Here is a 15,121-nt window from a genome sequence, read left to right as displayed (position 1 = left end):
GCTGGAATAATAACCACACAGACTAGTCTTTGGTTTACACCTCGCATATCCATTAAATTTGGTATTGTAGTAGCAATAGGTGAGCTTTGTTTTTTCAAGCAAATTGCACCTCAGTTTTCATAAGTCACTGCACAATGGTTCTCTGCAGGCAATTACATTTCACATCATATCCTGCATAAACAATAAGGTATGTGAGATGTTTGTGGGTTTACAGGTGCTGCACTTGCCACAGATCAGCAGGTGCATCAATATGAAACTCAATAAAAAAGGTGGTCTGCTTCCATCTGGTGGCCATGTACCCACACTACAGGTAGCACAGTCTTTGTTATGTAACAGATACTCTTCGTACTGTCAATCACAGCATCCTCCAGTCACGTGATTCAACCCTCTGAAATGTGAGAATAGTAATGAAAGAATCAACATATGCAGCAAATGGTAGAGGATCAACATTTATTAAATAACCCATAATGTCTGTAATAGGCACAGTAAAATTATAGTACAGAACCAAGCCATGGCGATTCAACAAGCTACGCTAATGAATGGCTATTTTATTGTCTACTATAGATACATCATCGATTTCCATTTACAGTCTTCCACCACAAGAAACCTATACAATTAATGTCAAATATTCAGAACACTTCCTTAATATTGTGATGCAACAATCTTCACACGTTTCTGAGGCTAAAACCCCCTCAGCTTCCATCTTCATGTCTTCCACGCAGCTCCGCATCATGACAGGCAGGACATAACAGATGAAACAGTTGCAGAACGTGGAGACAGTGTGATAATTAAGTGTTCCAGATATTTTGCGCTCCACATTATTTTTTACACTCTGTTGTATGTAACTGGAGATTACATGAGAGAAAGATTTCTCTGGTGGGTTATGACACTGCCATTTCACTCAGTGCCCCGCCCAGTATGAGTCTTTGAGAGAGTCCAGGGAGCCACAGACCTCATTGGTGTTCCTTTTCCAGGTATTCCAAGCTGGGCGCATCCAACCTTTGCTCCTGGTTGCGGTTCTTTGTGAATTCCTTCAGCATATCCATGACTTCTCCCTGGTAAACCTCAGGGGTGGGCTGGGCTTCTGCAAGCAAAAAGGGAACAGGTTTCTTTTCAGAAGATGTGAGGCTTGACTTGCCAGTATTACACCTGAGAAACACATAATTTTCACATACAGAAGATTCGATCTAATTTAAGAAGAAGTGATTGTTGTTTATTCTTTGCAAGAAATTGAATCATGAAACAGATGGCAGAAGAGCAGTGAGCACACAGAGGGGAGCCCCTCTGACATCACATTGGTCTATTTTAAGACATGCTGAAACCACGAAATTGAATGGCTGACGGAGGCTTATCCAATGGGAAATTTTTCCGCTGAAAAGAAAATTCACCTGAACATTTGTATTTGTTTCATACTGCAGTAATGGGAAAACGCAGTCACGCTCTTTATGGTATTTTCAAGGTCTTGCTTGTCTCTTATGAGGCTCTTCATGAGTTCAGTGATATGCTACGCATGTGACTTTCTCTGTTTATTAAATTCAAGCTGGAAACCATCACAATGAATAATTTTAATTGTGTGTTTAAATGTATTCATGTAGTTTGGTTATCGTTTCAATGAAGTCAGCTTTCCTGCCTGGGTTTCCAGAGAAGGGCTGCCAACTGAATGTGTTGATGCTGTTCTCACACTGAATCTGTTTTGCACAACAGAACACAAACATAATTAATTCAAATTAGAAGAATAAAATGGTAGGTTATCCTGGGATAGTGAAAAAGCTCCCAGGGTGAAGTCCAAGCCAAAAGGAATTGAGCTTAATTTGTAAGCAGAGTTGTGATTTCATTATTTCAGCATCAGCGGCCATGAATGATTGCCAGTTGAAAAAAACGGATCTTTTATAATTATTATACCCACTGGAGTTTTCCATATTCTGTTGTGTTACAGGCTGAATTTAATATGTGTGTATGGTTTCTTGGTCGCTATTAAGTCAAAGCCTTATTTGCATTTGCAATTCGTACATTAATATTGCAAGGCTGAAATGTTTTGTGTCATTAAACATTCAAACATGTGGCAAATGACACTCTAAAAGCATATGCAGATTCCATTCAGAGTCTGAAATGCCCCTTGAGTGAAGTTTATCTGCATGTATTATGTCTACAGTACTATATAATATTGTGCAGGCAATATCACATATCTGAGGAATAACTCATCAAAGAAAAGAAATCATTCTTCTCACCTGTTGCCCAGTAGTAGATGTCCCAGTCATTGCTAGGTTCATTAATCAGTCTGTCGTACTGCAGCAGCTGAGTCTCACTCATTGTGTTCAGGTATCGCTTTGCAAAAAGGCTAAAAGAGAGAGAGGAAATTCATTTGAGTCTTTGCTTCAAATAGAGAGTCTAGTAATTATCTGAGGCGCCGGTGAATGGACTCCTCACTTGGTACCTGAAAACCTTAAAAGGTAACAAAAACAATTTCAAAACCTGGTCCAGCTAACAGTTGGCTCTTTTATACAGATATCCTGCATTATGGTCTAAAGAAGATCCATCATTAAGTTGCCTTTGCTTTTTTTACACTGAACCAAACAAAGCCAGCATAATGCTGCCCTCATGTGTGCTTTTCCATAGCATGCCGGCGTTCCTGATTCAGAGGTGTGACGTGTAACACAACAGTGTTAGTTCCCTGTCCCGCTGTGCCGGCTGTCCTTTTTTACACAGACGTCGATCCGGCTCAATGACTACCTCTGTAGCCGGCTTATTGGCAGAGCAACTCTGCTCCCCCCACTCCGTGTCCGTACCTTTTATACAGAGGACGCAGCATTCCTGCCTTGAACAGGCTGTGTAAAAGGAGCTAGAAACCTGAACAAACTAATCACACACCTATGCTGAATGACTGCTTGCTTGAGCACCAAAATAAGGCCAGAGCCACACACTTGCATTTTTGTCCGATCTGCTTCCACCCCTGGCTTAACATCAAGATTTTAAGTGTACAAGTGAGGGAGAAAACAACAAACACCAGACTGGCTTGATGACAGACAGATAAGACAGCAGACTGTACAGTTTAACAACCTGAGCAATATGCAGTTCTCCAGCATGCCCCTCTTACGACTCTCATAGAGCAGGCGCCGTCTCTTGATGTCAGTGGGCTCGCTGAGCTTCTCCTCCCAAGGGGGCAAAGGGATCTCAATCAGGTCACCCCTGGTGTCATCTGGCGCGTCTCCACGGTAACCACGAGATGGTATCAGGCCTGCCACTGCTGGTCTCCATGCTGCCTGGCACACCCCAGTCACCAGCTGATAGGCAACAAACATGCACGTGAACACCACCATTCAATATCTCCATTCAAAATATGTTGAACAATACACTGACATTTCTCCTTTTGTTGTTATAAATTCTTATTGTTTCTGTCACTTTGTAAAACACAGCATCTAGGGCACTTGGAGAAGGGAGAAGCCACTGGTTACCAACCTTTTTTGTTTGCCATGCCTTTATGGCTGCAACAATTAGTCAATTGATCGATTAGTCACTCAAAAGAAAATTGAATTGTCACCTATCTTGATAACGGATTCATTGTTTTTGAATTTTTGAAGCACAATGCCAAACATTTGATGGTTCCAGATTCTCAAATGTGATCATTTGCTGCTTTTCTTGGTCTTAACTTATTATAAATTACAATTTTGGGGAGGGGGGGTTTGACTGTCGTCATACAAAAACAAGACATTTAATGATGTCATCTTGTGCTCTAGGATATTGTGATTTGTGAACATTTTTCAGTGCTTCCTGAAGTGTAGACCAACCAAGAGAAAACACTCAAAATATCAATCAATGATGAAAATAATCCATAGTTGCATCGTTAATATGGGCATGAGTTGTTCAAACAAAATGGGATTTGTAGTATTTCACATGAGGAAAAAAGAAAAAAGAAAAAAATAAAAGTTTTACCTTGAGACCCCTTTGAAGGTTACGAATGCAATGCAAGGTTGGAAACCACTGGCTTATGTTTTTGAAATATCGGCTACATGCTAGTGAGAAACTATGACAAGTTTCCTTAGAATATTCCAGTAGTTTTGCATGTTTTAGACCATGTTCTAGTAATCATACACACTTTACATCAGAGCTAACAATAGTGCAAACAATGAAGAAATTTGAATGCCTTATTTCTACCATTTCAGCAATTCATTGGTTTCCATTTACTTTCATAAAAGGTATGAAAATCAATTAGCAGACTCTTGAACTCTCTTGGGCTATGTAATCCATCACAGTGAATATCAAGTCTGGTCTACATTAATATTCCTAAAAGTTACATAATGTGTGACATAATACAGTGCAAACTTTTTTAGAGTAATCTGCACTTAAATATTACCAATCAACAATAATGTAACAATGACAAAAAATGAATACTGACCTGATGTTCATTGTGATGGATTATATCACATTAATCGAGTATCATTTAAGAGGCTACCAATTTATTTTTCATACTCCACAGAAATCAATGGAAAATAAGAGTGGTAGGGAAATCAATTCAGAAATCTAAAACTGGTCAACCTGCATCAAAAAATGGTCACCAAAAAGTATTTATTAGTTGTAATTAAGGAGTTGGACCTTGCAAATACTTTAGCTCAGCTGCTTTAAAACAACTCAAATTGTTTTCTATTAACGTTAAGGACTTAATATGTAAGACAACAATTAGAAAGATGAGAAAGATCAATTTCCTAAAGAATTTAAATGATACAGTCAAGCAGGAGAGAGAAGCAGAGGTGAATTGCATAATGTCACATGCTGCCCTGTTGTACAACTGTTTACTCCTGGATTGTACAAGCGGAGCTCTGAGGCTAATGCCACCACTACAAAGGAAAAAACAAACAAAATAAAGCTAGGAATGAAAAAAAATGCACAGTAGACATACATCAATTTACGTCTCATTAAATATTTTTAAATTAGCATTTGATCTTTTAAAAAGTCCTCGACGATATCTTCAGTTAGCACTCGAGCTTCAACCAAGACTAGTAACGTTACATGACAGCAAGTACTAGTCTTTGTTGCTACTACTTGTCTGGTTAGCCACAAATAACTGTAAATAACTCACTCTTTTCGCAATAATGGAAGACAGCATGTTTAGCCCTCTTTGTTTTAATGTTGAGAGGTTTCTGGGTGAGTTGATTCCCTGCCGTGAGGATGTCTCCGAGTCTCAAAGTCAGACACACTAACAGTAGAATTACACAAGCGGCTCTCACGTCACAGCACACGGGAAGACGGGAAACTATCGAGGGGGGCGCATCGCACACGATGATGACGCCATATTGCTAGGGTAACGCTCATTTTTGGCTAGCGTTACGGAAAAAACAGGCGTCAACACGCTATCGTTTATAGTTATTATTTGATTAGTTTATTTGCAGTCATCTTAAATAATCAACGTAAAAGCTCAATAAATTTCCCCCACGTCAGAACATGAAGGGACATGGCCATGGGAACCAAATGTCGATTGTTGTTGTCAACCGGTAACACATCCCTGACGGACTTGAGTTAGCAATATTTGCATTTATATTATTTGATCAAAGAGCGAACTAGTAGTTGTCCGAAACTGTTTGTATGTGTACTCATCTATGAAGGGTCGTGCATGTATTTTCATAGTGTCCATTAAAATATGATTTCCTGCCCGCCTGTCGTATCGGTTTATCATCATATTTTGTTTTAGCCACATAATTGTTTTCTGCGGACTTAAACGGAACGTTGGTTAGCTAACGTTAGAAACGTTAACAAACATTTCTTGAATGTTGACTGTGCACCTGTTTGTCGATATGCACTGATATGTTGCCTAGTGTGCATGTGCGAACTAAAAGCTACACTGACAGCAAAAATAAAACAAGCGTAGCTGCAGTGCCATCAACTGGATCATTTTAGGCCCGCGGGATGGCTGCTGCACAACCTGCAGCCGGACCAAGTACCTCCAAGATGGATCTCATTGATATCTACAGTGACCAGAATCAAAACGAGGAGGTGAGTCTGACCTTCCTCTTACGTACCTTTCATTGCAAAGTGCATGACAACTGCACAGGGTTGTGGATGTACATTTGTCGGCACCTTGAGTTTTTATTGGATACCTCTGTGATCACAAGTGTACTGTGTTAAACATTTTTTTCGACATTTTGCTTCGAGTTTTGCCAGTATTTTCCAAATAAAATAAAACTACAGTAAGTGTCCTTTCAGTCAAGCATTCACAGCCTCAGGCACAATATCACTGCAGTCCATCTTGTGAGAAAAAACTCCCATCTTCATTTAAAGTTGTGCTGCCATATGTTCCATTGTGTAGACCTGTTTATTGGCTCAGTGAGAGTATTGTCATCCAATTTATATTTAACCTTTTTTGGCGACCAGTAAGAATATGCATAAGATAGATCTTTGGCCTCTGTCAAAGCACAAAGCTGCTGAGAAGTTTCTAGGCTTTGTACTGCAGTGTTTGTTTTAAAGTGTCTTTTATTGATGTTCTGCACATTAAGATACACAGGATGACACCATTAAGAGTTTTTTTCCCTGCCCCACAAAGGATTTGGACAGAATCGCTGAAGCAAATGAACTTTTTGATGCTGTTCTGACTGGCTCAGTCAATCTGGAAAAGAAAGTTACCACAAATGTGACCCCTCCTCATGGTAAGGAGATGCCAGCTAAAGAGGAGGATAAACAAGAAACAGTGAAAACCCCAAAAGGAGGAAACTCACTGAGAAGATTATCTTTATATATTGGAAATTTCCCCTGGGTGAGTCACGCATGTGTCCTGTAAATGTTTTTTGTTTGTTTGTTTGTTGTTGTTTGTTTTTTAAGTGTCTAGTGTAATTTCTGCTGTCCAGTCCACATAGACCCGGAGAACAACTTACATGAAACATAACAGAGAAACAAGTTCCTCGATCACAAAAATGTGATCTGTCAAAGTAGGCGGTCCTAAGATGCAAAATCAGCAGAAAAACTTGACAAAAAGGAACAATATGTACAATTTTCCTTTTAAGAAATGTGCTCAAATATCTATGAAGCCATAATGCAAAATCAAAATAAAACATTACAATACTTTTGAAGTCAGAGATGTTCTTTGTTTATACATATATAAACACACGACATTGCTGTAGTGTGTTGTAGTTTTCAAAAGTATTTCAGTATTGTTTTTTTCAATTAAAAGGCAACATACAGTATGTCAAACTTAAGTAACCTTCATTGAACAAGGGAGAGGAACTGCAGCACCACTTGTGTGCTGCTTACATTGCTGCCACAACATCACTACTGTGGCATTTCTCTAATCGCCATACGGTCTTGTTTGGTGCACATGGAGTAGACATCACACTGTTTACTAAAGCGAATTTCCCCACGTTACTCTCAGCTATAGAGCTTCACTTCATATGAAGTATGAAGTCACACCATGAATACTGATAGACACCTTGGTCTCTTAGTTGTTCAGTTAAATTATATTCTGGTACAATGCAAAACATCCCCAAGAGAACAAGTCTGCTCTTTAATTAAATTGATGTGTGCTATACATTGTTATTAAATAAGTCAAATTGATTTAGGGACACTGCAGTTTATGTAGCTTCACTTCACATACTGTGATTTTTGTGTAAACCCACCACACAAAGACTGAGTTGTAAATAAGGAGTTTCATGGTTTTGTAGTCCACTTCCACTCTTGTGGCATTGTAGATAGGAAAAGGGTATGTAGTGGCTGAAATGAGAGTTAGCCCCAGAAGGCAACCCTTATGAACAAGTGGTTCAAATTACATTTACTAGGGGGTGTGATGTCTCCTCAGTTGAAGTGATTAGTTATTAGTGATTTATAGTCATTTGTCATTAGAAAAAATCATTCAGACATTAGACTGACCAGTGTGGAAAACACACACATCTTTCTTGAGTCCAAAAAGCTGTAACTGTTGAAACATCATTAAATGCTTCTTCCAAAAGGTCTGTTTTATTACAGTAGAAAAAGTGCACATTTTCAAGCCCAAATTTGCTCTTCTTCAACTCAAAATATTTTCCTTTTTCCAAGGCAATAAAATGGAAATAAATGGCCTGTTTAACAGTATTCACTAGAATGGTAAAACACCTCTACTTCACAGCAAAACTGCAGTGGTTGTTTTGCTCTTGTTTTCCTCTTCAGAATGCATTTCAATAATTCTAAATCGAATTAAAGCTGATCTAGGGGCATGTCCCAAGTTAACCACATAATTTTATAAGCCTGTGTCTTGGCAGGCCCCTGCTTACATGTTGAGCATTTCCTTTGCCTTTGAGAATCTTCATTAAGTCAACGTGCCTCAAGTGCCATGCTGCAAACTGACATCTGGCCCAAAGTTAAATTAAAAGTAACCTAAGGTTAGGCTTAGCGCCTTATGTTAATGAGAGCAAATATTGTAAGCTTGGGTTTTTAATCATACTATACAGCCTCAGACAATGTATCCTCCTAAACAAAAATGTTTTACCCAGAACCACATATCAGTTTGTTACTGAATCAGCTCAAAATCTGCCATTTTTGTCATTCCCCCTCCCGTACGTGCTGCTACCTGCAGTGGACATCTGACAAGGACCTTTCATGCATGGCCCAAACATTGGGTGTGAAGGACATCACAGAGATCAAATTTGCAGAGAACAGAGTTAATGGCCAGTCAAGAGGGTGAGTAATTGTAGATCTAGGTTTATGAAATATACACAAACTTCCAAAGTACAGTTTCCTATGAGCTCATTTGATTATTGTTAAATTGCCTGCATTTTGATTTATTAAAGATTTGGTTTTCTGTGAGTTTGTGTGGGTAATCATTCATATGTTGTTTCCTCTACTCTTTAATACAGCTACGCAGAAGTGGTGGTGACCTCGGAAGAGTCCTTAAAAATATTGTTGGAGAAAATACCCCAATGTGAACTGAACGGGGAAAGGATAGACTGTCGCTTTGCTACTCGTCAGAATCTCACTGTGTTTGAGGACATAGCAAACAAACGTAAGAGCACCAGAATCTTAAAATACTAAGGGAATTTATAACATGTAGCAAAATGTCAGTTTGACTGTTAATTTCACTAAAACAATTTGTTTCTCCATAGGTATACCCCTGCGTGTTAATTCCAAAGATCCCAAAGACTCTCCAGATTCTTCTGATAAAATTCCCTCATTATTATCACAGGAGCCCAGCCCTCCCACTATACCCCCACTTTTTCCATCACATCCACTCGCAAACAGGTTTCCCTCAATACCCAGCCCGTTCCTTAGCCAGCCACCTCCTCCCTTCCCACGTATGCCGCCGAACATCCCTCCACTCCTGCCACCCCATTTGTTCCCTCCCCATCCAGTCCATGTTCCTAGCCAGCCACCTCCCAGTCTTCATATAAATCCGGCATTTTTCACCCCACCACAAGACGGGCACAGCAGCAAAGTTTACAGCCAACAAAAGTGAGAACATCTACCATTTACCTCTGTACAATAATATGTCTTTTTCTCAATGAAACTTGATATTGTTGTGGAAATTATGTCGACTTTGTAGGAGCAAAAGACCAGGATACAGATGGGAATACCACAGAATAGGACATATAAAGATAATGGAACACATAACTCAAGATACATGAATATAACAAACAGAACAAAATAAGAGTCAGCATTTTTGTCATGCATAGCAACTATGAAAAAAGCCAGTGTGACAACAATGTGTTCATTTTGCAGACACACACCTAAAAGTACAGATGGAGACTTTGAGGAGCTAATGAACAGAAATAGAGCTGTTGCCAGCAGTGCCATCTCCAAGGCTGTGTCCGGAGCAACAGCTGGTAAGTACAGCTGATGAGATTCTGTCAAGTAGAAGAAGGAACACAGAAACTTAATTAGCCATGTGGGGAAAGCACTGGTCCCTGGTTGAGTATTAAGGACAAACTCGAAAAAATTTAAATTAAAAAGGCACTTTCTAAGCAGTTCACCAGTCCTCTTACAGTGGCTTTGGAAAGTGCGGAGATACCTTCATTTTTTTCGGTCTATGCTGTGTTGTAATGTAAAATTCATTTAAAAAAATTCTAAACACAGTACCCTTATAATGACATAGCAGAAATATGTTTTTACATTTTTCTTCTTGAATTTATTAAAGATAAAAGGTAGGTACTGTATATAATTTACATAAGTATGCAGATCCTTTATTCTTCAATTATTTAAGCCTTCTTTGGTATGTCTCTACCACCTTTGCACATCTGCATTTGGCAGTTCATCCCATTCCTCCCTGCAGATCCTCTGTAGCTCTGTCTGTAGACTGGTATTGGAACATCTGTGAGTTCTAGTGTTTTCAATTTTGATTTTCAGTGGAGTTCAAGACCAAGCTTTGGCTGGGCCACTCAAGAACATTCAGAGACTTGTCCCAAAGCTGCTCCAGTGTTGTCTTGACTGTGTGCTTTGGGTCATTACCGTCCTGAAAGGTGAATCCTCACCCCAGTTCAGGTTTTGTGTGTCCTTGTGCAGCTTTTCTGTAAAGCACCTCTCCGTATTTTTTTCTGTGTGTTCCCTCAATCCCAATTCCCAGTCCCTGCTACTCACAAGTATCAGTATAGCACAGTATTGAAACCATAACATTTCATCACAGGGATGATAGCAGCCAGCTGATGAGCAGAAGTGGTTTTCACTTCATGTAGCACTTGGCAATAATGCAAAGAGTTTATTATTAGGCCATCAAATCTTTTGCCACAAGCCCCAATAGTCCTTTTGATGCTTTGTAAATTCTAGGCACATACCTTTTATACTGGAGAAGCTTATGTCTAGACACTGTACCACAAAAAGCTGATCAATGGAATATTGTGTTCCTGGCAACATTGGTGCTTTGAAAATTCATTTAAAAATATACTTTTCCTTGATCTGTGCTTTGACACAAATGTTGTGTAGCTTTCTTAATCTGGTTGAATCAGATGAATAAGCTACAGGTACACCTCAGTTGTTCAAGTGGCATCTCAAGGATGACCAAAGGAAAAAGGATGCATCTATGGTCCATGTGGAGTATAACCACAAAGGGCTTAGATATATATGTACATAAAGAATTTCTGGTTTGTATAAATATTAAAAAACCGCAATATTGTGTTTAGATTATTGGCAAAATCCATTTTGATCCATTTCAGTAGTCACAACACAACAACAAAATATGGCAAATAAGGAGTCCAAACACTACTTGGTTAGTAAGTTCTTGTTGGGATGTTGGTGTTGAAGATGTTCAAAATATTTTCAATGATGTTTACATATGAGCAGTGTGATTAAATCAAATTAACAGCAAGCAAACAGTAAGTAGCAGAAGTGCCTGATGCAAACGCAATGCTTTTGTTCTAAATACTGTATGTAACTTAGGGTAAGATAGTATTAACCTAAAGGTGTATCAGTATAATCTAATCAAGGTGAAATAAGCTGTTGCTGGGAACTACATGTTGAGTTAAAATAGAGATTTTTACAGATGCACCATGTGAAATGTATGTGCTGGAACATGGTGAATGACAACCTTCTGATGAGCTGATGATAGGGATTTCAAGCCTTTTTGTATCTAAGTCCAAATGGATTTCAGTGCTTGAAATTTCTGCTTAAACTTGACTTTAAATGTAGCTATTAGGCTATTTTTTACATTTTACTTAACCATAACTGTAAAAGCCCTTAAGTGCTCAAATAATTAAAAGAAACTGTCTCTAATATCTAATTTCTTTAACTACTAATGCAGGAGACCTGCGGGTGGCCATGGAGACTCTATTAACTGCCATTGCCATCATTAAGCAGTCCAGAGTGTATGGAGATGAACGCTGCCAGGCCCTGGTTACCTCACTTAAAGACTGTCTAGTCTCCATCCAGGGCAACTACGGTTACAGGTTTGTGTAATTCTGCTTCAGGACTCTCAGTGTGATGCATCTTGTTGTCTTTTAATAAACTGAATCTGAGCATGGAGATGGCATAAGCAATCTTATCAGTCAATATCACACAAATACAAATTTCTCTGCAGGAGTAGCAGTCGTTCAGGGGATAAAGAAAGAGACCGGGACAGGGGTCGTGACAGAGAGCGAGAGCGTGACAGAGAGCGTGACAGAGAGGATTCTTCCGGTTGGGAAGGTGCAGGAATGTCTCGAAGACACAGAGACCGTTCCAGAGAGAGCGGAGAGAGGGACAAGGAGCGCTCACGGGAGCGGGACAGGCACAGAGATCACAGAGACCGCTACCGCTAATTTGGTAAGCTTCCCTCCAGTAATTATCTCTCAGGATGTACACAACACAACACACTGGGACACATCATTTCTGGCCAAACAATAGCTTCAGAGGAGTTGAGAAGAGAATGAGTCAAGTGGTATTTCAGCAGACCTAACCCCTTTTGAACAAACTGAGGTTGATGAAGGTCTGCAAAGTATCTCTTTTTTTAGTACAAAGTTCTTACTGTGCAATGAACGGTTTAAGTCTGCAAACCAGACTCTTAATACATTATTGTCATATATTTTAGTCTTTTTTTGTTTGCAGTATAAGTTCTGCTAGCTCAGTGCACTGTATATTTAGATGTTGATAACACAGCGTGAAAACACTTCAGATTGTGTTTGTAGTTTTCAGGAATTACAGTAGTTGTTTTAAGATGCCAGGACTGAATACCATAAAGGAATAGATCAAAGGACAATTAACATACATCCTCTCAGTCTCTTGAATTAAATTAACTGTATAAATGTGATTTTAAAAAGTATTATTCTTTTTCCCTCTAGATTGGTGGAATGTCAACAGAGCGAAGACGGGACTTTTTGTTTCTGCACAAAGTTGTATAAAAACCTGGATGACTTTAAGGTGAGAGTGACAGTGTATCCCCAAAAGTCTAAAGTGTACTTCTTTTCTCCAGTTATCTGTACATAGTGGGACTTCTACTTGTTTAAAAGAATGTGGTTGTAGATTTGTTGTTGGGACATTAAAATCTGTTTGCATGCGCAGGACACCTTAATAACTTATGTAATACTGTGTAATGTTTTCATCACTTTCTTTTGTATTAAATCTACAGATTAAAAAACACTCCCCTAAAAATAAATTCTAGTGTGGTATTTCCTCAAGACATCTAGGACTACAAAAATGGTGAATTACATATATTTTCATATAAAGACCATTGGGACTTCGAAACAGTACTGCTGTTAATGTCCCTTTTTTATAGCAGATACTTTGAGTGATCATTGCAGGAAAAGCACAGGTGGTACTGATAAGATTAATGATGGCTCAGTTCCCCTCAAGTGTCTGAGGAAGCCACACTGGGGAATCATCATGCAGTATACCAGGGTCATGTACTTAAAATTAGTTAAAATTGCAGCTGTTCTTTTTCTGCTTTAGGTCAAAATTTCTGCTGTGAGAAAGATCTAATAAGACAAGGACAGCAAGTTCACAGACATGGTGAAAATAAATTAATTGCATTTGCACTACAAGGTTTTTGGTTAACCAAAAAAGGTCTGATCTGTCTAATATATAAGGCGAATGCAGCAATAGAGTAAAAATAGTAGAAAATATTTCTGAGAAAACTAAATGTTGCTTTATTTCAATGCACTGCAAAATGACACAGCACATGTGTGAAAATTATTAACATATATAGTTCACATAAAATTATTGCTGTAATTCGATAAACCAGCAATACAGGCGACGATGTCATTTAACAGCTTTATTTAGAAAAAATGCATTATCAAATAGGTTCACAAACTAATGTTCCAAAAGTCTTCACTGTGGTCGTCATTTCACTCCTGCGATGTCAATCCAAAACGATACAGAGTCTGTCAGTGCAACAGCCTCACAAAGTCCATGCAGTTCTTGAAGTTGGTCAGGTAACATCACTTTTCCAGGGGGGCATAATTCAACAATTTCTCAATAAGATCCACGTGAGATAGCAGCATCCTTCGACAACAGTATCTCTTCAGGCCCAGAGCATCAAGAGCATCTCTTAATAGGTGAGAGATGAAATAATGTCAGTCCTAATGCATGGCATACAGCTGGTTCAATGAATAAGCAGAGTACATGCACATTACGGCAGACAATAGCAGCCTAAAAGGCCTCAGGTAAATGCTATTTCTCATTCCATCCTTTAGTTTATTTGCATCCTGAGTGTAAATGTAGACAAATGAAAACCATGGAGGAAATAAATATAACTTTGTGACTTAATGGGCTAAAAGGTTCGATGTGTATTGTACTTCTGCTTCTGGTCAAATCTATTGACTCCACTGTAAACTGCTTACACTGTGTTTATTCTTTTGGTTTTAACTTGAACATCATTCACAATTTAAATGAATTACTGCTAAAAAGGTAATAAGTGATTGCAGTAACATCTCAAAAGACAGTGTAACGACAGAACTCATTAGGTATTTATCTCACCCCTCAGTGTACTCAGCCTGAAGCAGGCCGAGGTATGCCTCCCACTTGTTACCTACGATCTTTCCGCAGGTGAAGCACCGCACTGGGATGATCATTTTGACACACCTGGGGACAGAAGCACATAACCTTGTAAATTTTAACACTAGCAAGACAACTAGCGGCAATTAGCGTTAGGTTAGCTAACGTTAACGCAACCATTCATGTTTATCATAGGAGTACCAGGTTGAGCTTAACACAACATTTCTCCCTTCTGTTTATCGAGTAACTTAACTGACTTCAGTGTTTATTTGCTATCATTGTAGTTACAGCAATTTAACGTTACGTTTTCATTGAAATGTCAACAGAAAATAAGTATTTAGCTTAGCTATAGTAGTTTCTGTTGAAGTTTAATGCCGTTTTTCCAGAGTAAATTGAAGAATTGGCTAATGTACGGTTTAGCCACGCGATTAGCACAACAGTGGACTGTTAGCTAACGTTAGCTACTAACTAGTAACACGTTGTCAAAATGTTAAAACTATTTGACGGTCAAACACAAAGTCTGCTAAAAAAAAATATAGCTTTGTTTACTCACCGATACCAGTCTAATTAGTATAAGCCTAAATGTGTTAATATTATGGGAGAACTTGAGGATGGAAAGCGATGGTGGCTTCCCTCGTTCTCTGCAACCGCATAAATAGTAAGACTTCCGGTGTTACACCGTATTTGGTCACCCATCAGAGTCTGTTACCTGCAGTGCTGGAAGAAGTACTCAGATCCCTTATCTAAGCAAAAGTATCACTACCACAGCGTAAAA

At 38.9% G+C, this 15,121-nt stretch overlaps 3 protein-coding genes across 5 annotated transcripts; 1 reads left to right on the top strand and 2 right to left on the bottom strand.

Annotated features, from left to right (window-relative positions):
• Positions 1-436: 436 nt before the first annotated feature.
• On the bottom strand, positions 437-5,209 carry sdhaf2 (succinate dehydrogenase complex assembly factor 2). 2 transcript variants are annotated; one of them, XM_042405844.1, is made up of 4 exons: positions 5,075-5,209; positions 3,058-3,281; positions 2,229-2,338; positions 437-1,084 (listed from the first exon to the last, which is right to left on the bottom strand). In XM_042405844.1, the coding sequence occupies exons 1-4, from the start codon at positions 5,099-5,101 to the stop codon at positions 954-956; spliced, it is 492 nt and encodes a 163-aa protein (XP_042261778.1). In that variant the 5' UTR covers positions 5,102-5,209; the 3' UTR covers positions 437-953. The 2 variants fall into 2 exon arrangements, with proteins under 2 accessions (XP_042261778.1, XP_042261770.1); XM_042405836.1 differs by lacking the exon at positions 5,075-5,209 and having other exon boundaries at positions 3,058-3,332.
• Positions 5,210-5,321: 112 nt separating this feature from the next.
• LOC121893768 (cleavage and polyadenylation specificity factor subunit 7-like) lies at positions 5,322-13,009 on the top strand. Of its 2 annotated transcripts, XM_042405787.1 has the most exons (9): positions 5,500-5,985; positions 6,533-6,742; positions 8,531-8,634; positions 8,811-8,956; positions 9,057-9,402; positions 9,670-9,773; positions 11,681-11,825; positions 11,957-12,180; positions 12,696-13,009. In XM_042405787.1, exons 1-8 carry the CDS (start codon positions 5,899-5,901, stop codon positions 12,174-12,176), a joined length of 1,362 nt encoding a protein of 453 aa, XP_042261721.1. In that variant the 5' UTR covers positions 5,500-5,898; the 3' UTR covers positions 12,177-12,180; positions 12,696-13,009. The 2 variants fall into 2 exon arrangements, with proteins under 2 accessions (XP_042261730.1, XP_042261721.1); XM_042405796.1 differs by lacking the exons at positions 11,957-12,180; positions 12,696-13,009 and adding an exon at positions 10,294-10,406 and having other exon boundaries at positions 5,322-5,985; positions 11,681-11,766.
• Positions 13,010-13,609: 600 nt separating this feature from the next.
• polr2l (RNA polymerase II, I and III subunit L) lies at positions 13,610-15,017 on the bottom strand. The gene is made up of 3 exons (XM_042388863.1): positions 14,900-15,017; positions 14,329-14,433; positions 13,610-13,899 (listed from the first exon to the last, which is right to left on the bottom strand). Exons 2-3 carry the CDS (start codon positions 14,421-14,423, stop codon positions 13,791-13,793), a joined length of 204 nt encoding a protein of 67 aa, XP_042244797.1. The 5' UTR covers positions 14,424-14,433; positions 14,900-15,017; the 3' UTR covers positions 13,610-13,790.
• Between the last annotated feature and the right edge of the window lie 104 nt (positions 15,018-15,121).

Source organism: Thunnus maccoyii, chromosome 1, assembly GCF_910596095.1.
Source record: "Thunnus maccoyii chromosome 1, fThuMac1.1, whole genome shotgun sequence".
Classification (NCBI taxonomy): Eukaryota; Metazoa; Chordata; class Actinopteri; order Scombriformes; family Scombridae; genus Thunnus; species Thunnus maccoyii.
This window is presented reverse-complemented; position numbering and strand designations above follow the sequence as displayed.

Excerpts from the sequence above, each read along its gene's own strand:
- sdhaf2 (XM_042405836.1), bottom strand. The coding sequence starts at position 3,317 with ATGGTGGTGTTCACGTGCATGTTTGTTGCCTATCAGCTGGTGACTGGG. Across the intron at positions 2,339-3,057 it reads GAGAACTGCATATTGCTCAG|CCTTTTTGCAAAGCGATACC; the intron begins GTTGTTAAACTG and ends TCTCTCTTTTAG. Across the intron at positions 1,085-2,228 it reads CATCTACTACTGGGCAACAG|AAGCCCAGCCCACCCCTGAG; the intron begins GTGAGAAGAATG and ends TTTTGCTTGCAG.
- LOC121893768 (XM_042405787.1), top strand. The coding sequence starts at position 5,899 with ATGGCTGCTGCACAACCTGCAGCCGGACCAAGTACCTCCAAGATGGAT. Across the intron at positions 9,403-9,669 it reads AAAGTTTACAGCCAACAAAA|ACACACACCTAAAAGTACAG; the intron begins GTGAGAACATCT and ends TTCATTTTGCAG. Across the intron at positions 11,826-11,956 it reads CAGGGCAACTACGGTTACAG|GAGTAGCAGTCGTTCAGGGG; the intron begins GTTTGTGTAATT and ends ATTTCTCTGCAG.
- polr2l (XM_042388863.1), bottom strand. The coding sequence starts at position 14,423 with ATGATCATCCCAGTGCGGTGCTTCACCTGCGGAAAGATCGTAGGTAAC. Across the intron at positions 13,900-14,328 it reads CAGGCTGAGTACACTGAGGG|AGATGCTCTTGATGCTCTGG; the intron begins GTGAGATAAATA and ends TCACCTATTAAG.